Source organism: Mustela lutreola, chromosome 11 (assembly GCF_030435805.1).
Source record: "Mustela lutreola isolate mMusLut2 chromosome 11, mMusLut2.pri, whole genome shotgun sequence".
Lineage (NCBI taxonomy): Eukaryota > Metazoa > Chordata > Mammalia > Carnivora > Mustelidae > Mustela > Mustela lutreola.
This window is the reverse complement of record NC_081300.1, coordinates 40283134-40292677: the sequence shown is the minus strand read 5'-3', so window position 1 is coordinate 40292677 and position 9544 is coordinate 40283134. Positions and strand designations below refer to the sequence as shown.

General features: G+C 43.9%; 1 protein-coding gene across 1 annotated transcript; it reads left to right on the top strand.

Moving 5' to 3' along the window:
• Positions 1 to 1719: 1719 nt before the first annotated feature.
• On the top strand, positions 1720 to 8512 carry TTR (transthyretin). Its single transcript, XM_059140347.1, has 4 exons — positions 1720 to 1877; positions 2986 to 3116; positions 4976 to 5111; positions 8260 to 8512. Exons 1-4 carry the CDS (start codon positions 1809 to 1811, stop codon positions 8365 to 8367), a joined length of 444 nt encoding a protein of 147 aa, XP_058996330.1. The 5' UTR covers positions 1720 to 1808; the 3' UTR covers positions 8368 to 8512.
• The last annotated feature ends 1032 nt before the right edge of the window (positions 8513 to 9544 follow it).

The window sequence follows — 9544 nt, the reverse complement described above, 5'->3', positions numbered from 1 at the left end:
CTCCTAGAAAGGCCCTTTAAAGTATATTATAAAGATATTTCCATTTTACTAACGCACAAGCTTGAGTATCTGAGGTTATTCAATAACTGAAAGAAGTTCGTCCTGGAAATGGGGCAGTGGAAGTAGGAACTGGATGATTCAGGTTATCTATCAGCCAACTCAAAACTCTTTCCTATACCACTTGAGAGCCAGGCTCTAAGGCTCTAAGATTCCATTTGGAGCTATGCTTAGAAATAGATTTGCTCTGGTTACTCTCCTGTGATGACCACCCCCCCCCCCCAAGTGTCCTGCTCATTTCCATATTCCTGAAATGCTTCCCTGTCCTTCCACTCTTCCCTGAAAGCTGTTCTCCTTCATGATCACTTGCCAACTTCTTTTCAGCCTGATTCTGTCAGCTGTGAGAATGCACTCCCAACACTCGCTGCTCTAGACGCAACCTATCCTTGACATGTATTTGTCCAAAATTGTTGTCTATATTCTGCATGTCCCTGTAAGGACAAACCTGTCTTAAAGAATCCATGAACAAAGCCACATACACATATGTGTACATTTATGTACCCGAGTGGAAACTTGATCAATGAATCATCAAATAGTGATAATTTCTGGGCGTGTAAGTTGGGAGGAGGAAGACAATATGCTGTCAACCATAACTTCCAGGTCTTACAGTCCTTTCTACTTCCTTCAAGAAATTTGGATTGTGATTCTTTTTTTAAAATAAACTCTAAGCCCAACATGGGCCCCAAACTCACAACCCCAAGATCAAGAGACGCATGTTCTACCAAGTCAGTCAGGTGTCCCAGATTATGATTCTTGAGATTTAAAAACCATCTGGGTAGCCATGTTTCTGCACATTCATGCAGGAGAAACAGTAAGAATATCTGGTTTTCCGGACACCTGGGTGACACAGTAGGTAAAGCAACTGACTCTTGGTTTCAGCTCAGGTTATGATCTCAGTGTCGTGGGACTGAGTCTGGTGTCGGGCTCCCTGCTCAGTGCGAAGCCTACTTGAGATTCTCTCCCCCTCTCCTTTGCCCCTTCCACTCATGCTATCGCTCTCTCTAAAATAAATAATAATAATTTTTAAAATATCTGTTTTTTTGTATTTCAGGTTCTTTAATATCAGTTTGAAACATATCATTTCTTGGGTTGAGATGAACCTTGTCTGGGAAGAACACAAAAACCGGTGGAGAAATTCTGAGTAAGCAAAGCTTCCAGATGACTTAGTTTGGCTGAAACATAGGCTTTTTAAAATATAAGCACCGTCAAGAGTTTTTCTTTTTGATTATTGGACATGTCTACCAAGTGCACTGATGTTTTTCTAATGCACTGTATTTAACCCTGTGAGGCCAAACATCATTCCATGTGAAATAAATTATTACAACTTGCATCTCACATCTAAAACAAGAGACAAGACGTCTAGAAAACGAAAAAGGAAAAAAAAAATGCATAAAAATCTGTAAGGGAGAAAAAAAAAAAAGAAAATTCCCAAGAATGCAGCTACCTCCAGCCAAGTGGAGAGAAGAACACGACTGTTTGGTTTTGTGTGTTTTGTTTTGGTGATCTAGCTGGCCATTGACCCATCAGGCATAAGAATATTTCATAGAGCTAATGTTCCTACGCTCTAATCTCTCTAAGCAAGGTTCATATTTGTGTGAGTTACTTATTCTCCCTTTGTTGATTAAGTCAATAATCGGAATCAGCAGGTTTGGAGTCAGTTGGCAGGGATCAGCGGCATGGCTTGGGAGAAGGGCGCATAAAAGGCCCAGGCTGGGGGCGGCCACCTCACAGGCCGGCGCACTGTTGACAGGATGGCTTCTGGTCGTCTGCTCCTTCTTTGCCTCGCCGGACTGGTACTTGTGTCAGAGGCTGGCCTTGCGGTGAGTGCTGGATTCTGTGAAGTCCTTTTATACAGACCCTGAGGTCCGCTAGATGAAGTAGAAATGAATTCTTTCAGCTCTGCCAGCCGCCTTTTGTTACTAGGACAAGGGTAGCCCGCATCGACTTTTAAATATCATTGAGTCGAACTTCAAAATGAGCCAAGTTCTGCAGAGCTCACTGAACGGGGGCTGGAACCCTTGTGTCCCGCTGTTGCTGTGGTGCCCTGGGGTTACGGGGCCTGGCTCCTCCGCTCTGTTTCCTCAGATGGTAGAAATAAAGACATGATCTTCGCGAAGCTACCAATATCACGTTTTCAGAAATGCATCTTTTTATAAAGTTTATTTCCCTTCAGCTAATCAAAATGTCTTTATTGATTAATTTTTGAAAGGCTTGGCAGAAAACCTTCTAGTCAAATACCGAATTCTTAAGTCCTCTGGAAGAATTAACTAATACTATTAAATGGGTCATGAAATAGTCCGACAGGATTGTACAACTAATAAGAGGGAATGACAACAACAACAGAGGACTGAAGGGTTCTCAGGGAGAAACTCACTCTTTGGGCCTATGGCGTCTTTTCAGTAATTCCACTCAAATAGCGAGGCTTCACAAAGCAATTATTCTCAGGGGGCCTCTTTTCTCCCTTAAAATTCATTAGGCACGTCCCCAGCCGATCATAGGGGACAGAAGCATAAACCAGCTTTGCTTTGGGAACAATCACGTCTGTGTGACATGGAGAAGGGGAGCTCATTACCTAGCAACACTTATATTGCTGGAAATGGAACTAGCATGTACATCTTGCCTTGTTTTAGATTTCGAACCCTATAAAGGATAGATCCTTCCAGGGGTGCCTGAGTGGCTCAGTTGGTTAAGGGTCTGCCTTTGACTCCGGTCATGATCCCAAGGTCCTGAGATCAAGCCTCACATCAGGGTCCCTACTCAGCGGGGAGCCTCCTGCTCCCTCTGCCCTTCCCCCTGCTTGTGCTCGCTCTCTCTCGCTCTCTCTCTCTCTCTCTTAAATAAATAAATAAAATAAAAAACAAGAAAAAGAATAGATCTTTTCATTCTGATCAGTTTTGCTGACCTCTCCCTGGCCTTCTCTATCCCCAGGGCTCTGGTGAATCCAAGTGCCCTCTGATGGTCAAAGTCCTAGACGCCGTCCGAGGCAGCCCTGCTGTCAACGTGGACGTGAAAGTGTTCAAAAAGGCTGCTGACGAGAGCTGGGAGCTCTTCGCCTCTGGGTAAGCTGCCCAACCAGCCCGGACCTGGGAATCTCGTTCTAGCTGCTCATTCTCCCGCTTTTTCTTAGAGAGAGTGCCTCACACCATTTGCCATTCGCCAAAGAATGCAGGCAGGGATCAAGTAGGTCATGGGGAGGATGCCCTGCTCTTGTTCTGCTTCCCCTGGAATGCCCTGAAGGGACAGACCAAAAGGAAAAGGAGGAGCCAGCACCCCTTCTTTCTCTAGTAGTGGTCCATGGCCTTCTTGAGTCACAGACCACTTTAAGAAGGTAATCTTCTATGATCTCCAAACCCAGAAAAATCACACACACACACACACCACACACATGTATACACCATTTCAAGGGTGTCACAGATTTCCCAGTGCCTTTGCCAAACACTCAAGCTGCATGTCCTTGGCTTGGAATTATAGGCAAAAAGTGCAATTTGAGCTACTTTATTAATGAAAGGAAAGGAACTGAGGGACAGCCCTGACAAGGTGCGTGTCTGTAGTTTAACTGGACCCTCCAGACTTCAGCGCTTGTGTCTAACCAGAACACGTGGAGCACCGAGTCTGTGCCAGGCTGGAGGCCGTGCACTCAGTAAGGAATGGACACAGACAAGAAAGGCACATAAGCAAATTCCAGCCCCAGACCAATCACCCAACACCAGGTGCAACAGTGACTTCTTACCTTCTGTGGCCACTGCCCAATTTTCATGGTGGTTTCCCACCTCCTTTAGCAAGAATTTCAAAGAAAATGCACATTAGTAAACCTAAACCAACTCACTGTGTGAATGAGTAGCCAAGAAACCCTCAGCACCAGACGATACTGCTAAGTGCTTATGTCTCCAGAAAGGAAAACTTCTGTGGGTTTTAATTGAATCCCAAGAACCGCATTATGATTCCTCACCCATCCCTGGGAAGACCTTTTCTGTTGGTGTGGTTTCAACTGAGTGTTTATTTGTGAATTCATTTATGTTTATCTAAAATGCCAAGCACAATGTGGAAAGTACTTAAGAGAATATTCTAAGCAAGAGATCGAATAAACACCAAACATTCGGATGTTCATGTGGATGTTTTTTCCTTCTGACAAGACTGAAAAAGAAAGAAAGAAAGAAAGAAAGAAAGAAAGAAAGAAAGAAAGAAAGAAAGAAAGAAAGAAAATCTTTTCTTCCCAGAAAAGAAGAAAGGTGGAAAAGCAGTGATCAGAGTTAGTAAAGACAACTTCCATTTTTATCTGTCAGTTTTTGAGGTCTAATGGAGGGCAATTTCTAACATCAGTAATGGAGCTGGTACGTATGTAGTAATAGAAGTGGCTTAGTTATTTTTTTAAAAGGAGTTGCCTTGTATTTAAGAGATTAAACACGCAAATAATTTCAGATACAGGTGCCTTATCATACTTCAGGGTTCCCCCGTGTGTTGAAGTGATACCAACTCTGAAAGCCAACCTCACGCTGGGAGGGAAAGGAGTAAGACCTTGGTGTCATGGGGCCTGCAAAGTCCTGGAGGCTCATGGTCACTTCCAGGGGTAGTTATGAACTTTCACCCAAACACCAACCCTGAATTGCAATGCCTGTTTTTGAGGTGAAACATTATACCTATATCTTCTCTTCTCCTTAGAAAAATCTAGAATAAAGTTTTGAAATCTTTCTGACAAATTTCTTCTCAGTAAATTTCAGTAACTAGGATTTTGCCTTTCCTTCTCTCTGCCTTTGCTGAATATGTATATTTATATATATGTATTCCCCCCCACATACACACACTGCACATATGTGATTTGTGTGTGGGTTTGTGTACGCCCGCGTGCGCGTGTGGTGTCACCTTGCCCTGGCATTCGTTCCCCTAATGCCTAACTTAACCTATAATTTTTGCCTTCTAGGAAAACCAAGGAACTTGGAGAGCTTCACGGGCTCACAACTGCTGAGAAATTTGTAGAAGGGGTGTACAAGGTGGAATTAGACACCAAGTCGTACTGGAAGTCACTCGGCATTTCCCCATTCCATGAATATGCAGAGGTGAGAGCGTAGAGGCACTCGGGTTGCTTTTTAGTATTTTATTTGTGTTCTTGTTGTTGTCGTTAATCCCAGGCAATGCCCAGTCTGCATGTCACAGGCCATGGAAATGTTGTAAGGAGAGCATGGAACTAGCTTAGATCCCCTTTTCGGTTTCTACAGCCAGAAATGTATAAAACTCTGAAGAGAAAAGTTTATTTCTAAGTTTGGTGGAAACTTACTTAGTAACATGACCTGAATTTACACGACGCTCCTTAGTATCTTTCTTAATTCCACTGACTAGGAATATTCGCTTGCCGAAGAACTGCTAATGTGTTGGAATACTAGAAGCTCTCCAGACCCTACCCAGGGTGTTATGTAATGAAACATAGATGTGCCACTTTACTTCTCTAAAATCTGAAAGAAAAAAAAAAAAAAAAAAAAAGCAAAAACCCACTTCATTCCAAAACACCTCTGGCTCCCAGAGGTCTGGAGAAGCGATTTGAGGTAATGCCCATACAGATGACAAATTCAAGATAGTGATGGCAGCACAATAAATAACAGGGGTTGAGCATACCTCACGTGCCAGACTGCTGTCTTTTCTATATTTAACCTACTCAGTCCTCCTCCACAACCCATCATGGTTGTTATTATTAGCCTCATTTTACAGAGGAAGAATTTGAGTCAACGGACAGTGAAATAACTTGTCCAAAATCCCAGGCTAGTAAAGGAGGAAGTAGAAATAATGACCACCAGGGCCCAGGCTGGGCTTAGCCTCAGGTGTGCCTCAGCTTTCTTACTATAAGAAAGCAGGCTAAAAACAACAACAAAGCCACATTTGTAACCCTTGGTTCACACTCTATGTTTTGTTTATGAGGTAGTGGGAACTTCTGAGTTATTCATGGGCCCAGTCTTGGCACCTCCTCCTTGCCTGTAACTCCTTAAGTCATTTAAACCAGATGGCTGTCATGGAAAGAGAATCCAGACATGCTGGTTGGGGTCAAAGATCAAATAACTGCAAGAAAAATAGCTCAGCATGAAAGAGAACCATCATGTCTGGCTTGGTCATGGATGAGATTTTCAATTGACACCAAACGGTTCTTTTGGTAGATGGTGTTACCAAAAAAATCATAGGAGCCTGTTTGACTTCTGGGGCTCACAAGTCATCCAGGGAGCTGGGGCTCCCCATCTACTAAGAGGCTTGCCTTTGAATGCTCCTCCTCAGTCTTGGCAGCAAGACAAGGAGCCTAGTTTACATCGTGCAGGGCTTAGAGGAGCCTACCACAAAACGTTTGCTCGCAGAGTCTCAGCCTCTACCCTGGAACACAGGATCAGGCTTCTTGGAACCCTTGTCTGTAGTGGGCCCCTCCTAATGAGAGGAGTCATGGCCATAGTGCCCACCATGGGTTGCTCCTAGTCATTAGGTGTTAGCTTCCTTGTCTGTTACTTACTCTCAGTATTAAATCAACTTACCTTTGGAAAATGAAAGCCTTCTATGTGTCTACACTTTCTGCTAAATGTTAGAAATGCATAAGTGAAAACTAACTCCTGCTCTGAGGGTAGAAGGAGAGGGACTGATGTCAGACAAATTAGGATATCAGCCCCATGGATCTGGAGGGTGAGAAAGGGCAGGCAGAAAAGTATGAGTCCTGGGGCCTCTCCTCAGTGGCTGGTGCTGATGGGTCCAGCCATGAGTTCCTCCCCTACCAGCTTCTCCTGATCAAGACCTCCCAAACAAATGCTGTTTTTCTGCATCAGCCCCTCCTCCCTTGCCAGGGACCCAGGTCACCTTGTTACTCTTGCCAAGAAAGTAGAAAATTTCCTGTGGAACTAATAGTCCTCTTCACTTCATGGGATTTTGAGCACAGCTTATGCCATTTACAGTTTTGAGGAAGAATCAAGTTGAGCTGGAGAACAATGTCAGTGTTAGAGGGAAGAAGCTTTCTCTAGATGATTCTAGACACTTGGCCTTTAAGGAATGTTTTTTCTCCTTCAGAGATTCTTAGGTGATTCTCACTGCCTCTTGCCCTCATGCTATTTTTATTTTCAGTATGGTTCAATCAGATTTTTTTCCTCCTGTCTTCAAACAACCAAGGCTTCCTTTTTCCATATTAGGAAAAAAGCCATGTTTATCCATGATGGGTCCAAAACTCAACCCAAGACCTATATACAAAACAAATAATAAAGACCTCCTCACTATCCCCCATCTCTCTCCCAACCAAATTCCTCTCTATTTGTCTCACTCTGGCATCTAGACTATGCCAGTCCCTGAGTCTCAGAAGCCCTACTAACCCTGACCAAAGTACATGACAGACCAGAACACCACTTTGGTCAACAATTTGTCCAATTGGACAGCTTATGAAGCTCAAATGAGCTCCAACCCCCATGTGTCTATTTCAAAATTCTCACGTGAGCCTCCACACTCTGCTTTTGTAACTAGAACCATATATCACTTTTACTCTATATTGCAGTTATACACATAAACACATACTTGTTCTTTGTGTTAAAAAATGCAAAGGAATAGAGGGAGAAACATCTCTGGGTTTGGAGACAGAAGCCTTAACTTCTAACCTGGCTCTGTCCTGTATAAATTTGGGCCAAACACTAACTCAGAGGTCTGGTTTACTTATCTCTTGTTATCTCTTGTTTACTTATCTCTTATCTCTCTATTTACTTATCTCTAAAATGGGAAGAATATTCCCTGCCAGCTCTACAGTTCTGGGTCCCTGGTGGGTGGTGAGAATGGCAGTCACCTCTCTTCGCTTGTCTGCTCACCAAATGACAATTACTACCTCTTCTCTTTTTTCTAAAACCAAGAAAATGGACAAGAGCATTTAGGCTTTCTGTGAGTTCCCTCAGTCAGGCTAGGGCCACCCTGATTTTTACTGTGAATTTGCAAAAACAAGCAAACAAAAATGAGAGAGAGAAAGAGAGAGAGACATAGACCCAATGACACAGGCCTGGGAAAGAAATCTTGTTCCAAAAGCTGCGCCAGTCTCCCATGGAGTCTTACCTGCATATTTGGATTTTTGCCTTTTGTTCAATCTGTTCCAGAAAAAGAAATCATCAAATAAAATGAATTAGCTTGGCACTGGACTTCCAGTAGTCTCCGTCTTGGTGACTCACATTCTAGGCTCTGATAGAAACGGCCCCTGTCTGTGCTCTCTCTTAGGTGGTGTTCACAGCAAACGACTCTGGCCTCCGCCACTACACCATTGCAGCCCTGCTCAGCCCCTACTCCTACTCCACCACAGCCCTTGTCAGCAACCCAGAAGAATGAGGGACCCCTCCTTGGGCGGATTTGAAGGAGAAAGGACAGGGTTTTGTGTGACCAGTAGTATTCCATTTTTGTTAAAGCAGTGTTTTCACTTTATAAGCTATGCTAGAAACTTGGACAGAGACAATAAAACATTCCAATTAAAGCACTTCTCATTTCATTTGAACTCACTTTTTTCTCCCATTGTCCTCTCAAAAAAAAAAAAATTGAATTTTAGAGAGAAGCAAAGGCACTAAAAAAAAAATCTCTGGCTGAATTCTGGATGGAAGTTCCAATTCCCAATGTCTTTCAAGCTAAACAGGTACTCGACATGGTCTGTAGTCATTAAACACACACATTCTAAAAAAGAGAGCTTTCATGTCCTCTAACCTTCGATGAATAGCAAAAGACAAATTCTGAGGACCCACTTCTTTATTCTGTGCATTCCCTTTGAGGGCTTTTCTGATTTTGAGAGCAGTGCCCAGCTGTACAGGGACAGTTCTGCAGTGATTCAAGCTTGGTTCTGACCAACGGCAGCCCATAGTCAGCTGACTAGAAGATGTTATCTGAGAACCCTCACACCCCCAGTTCACTTAGACTCATCCAAAATTCATGTACTGAGAAACCCTCCATGCCAAGTGCTATTTTAGGTGCCCTGAACATACAGAGCGAGATCTAGTGCCCGCATTTCAAGAGCTCACAGATTTTGCAGAAGATGACGATGTCAACGTGATCTCACCGAGGCTAGGCTACAAGGCGCAGAGATGAGAGGAAAGAGGGCGTCGCAAACAGCCGGGAGGAGTCAGGCAAGGACGCCGAATAAATTTCCCTTCTGAATCTTGGCGGTTTACCAGCTAGGAAAGGGAGGAGTTATTCCAGGTCAAGAGAGCAGAGATGGCAAGGCCCAGACAAAGTGAAACAACGCGGTGAGTTGGGGGAACAGATGGAGACTGAGCGTGTTGACGGGTAGGAGGTCATAAAGGGGGCTGGTTGCGCTGCCACAAGAACAGTCCCAAACTCCGCGGCTTCACAAAACCACAGGTTATTTCTCACTCACACCAAGTCCGATGAAGGAGCTCTTCGTCTAGTGATCCCCAGGTTGGCTTTCCTCCAAACGATGACTCTGGGTCCAGGTTTGTTTATTTTGTGGCTCCAAGGGCACCCAGTCCGCAGACCGGAGGAAGAGAGAAAGTATGGTCTT

Excerpts from the sequence above, each read along its gene's own strand:
- TTR (XM_059140347.1), top strand. The coding sequence starts at position 1,809 with ATGGCTTCTGGTCGTCTGCTCCTTCTTTGCCTCGCCGGACTGGTACTT. Across the intron at positions 1,878-2,985 it reads TGTCAGAGGCTGGCCTTGCG|GGCTCTGGTGAATCCAAGTG; the intron begins GTGAGTGCTGGA and ends CTCTATCCCCAG. Across the intron at positions 3,117-4,975 it reads TGGGAGCTCTTCGCCTCTGG|GAAAACCAAGGAACTTGGAG; the intron begins GTAAGCTGCCCA and ends TTTGCCTTCTAG.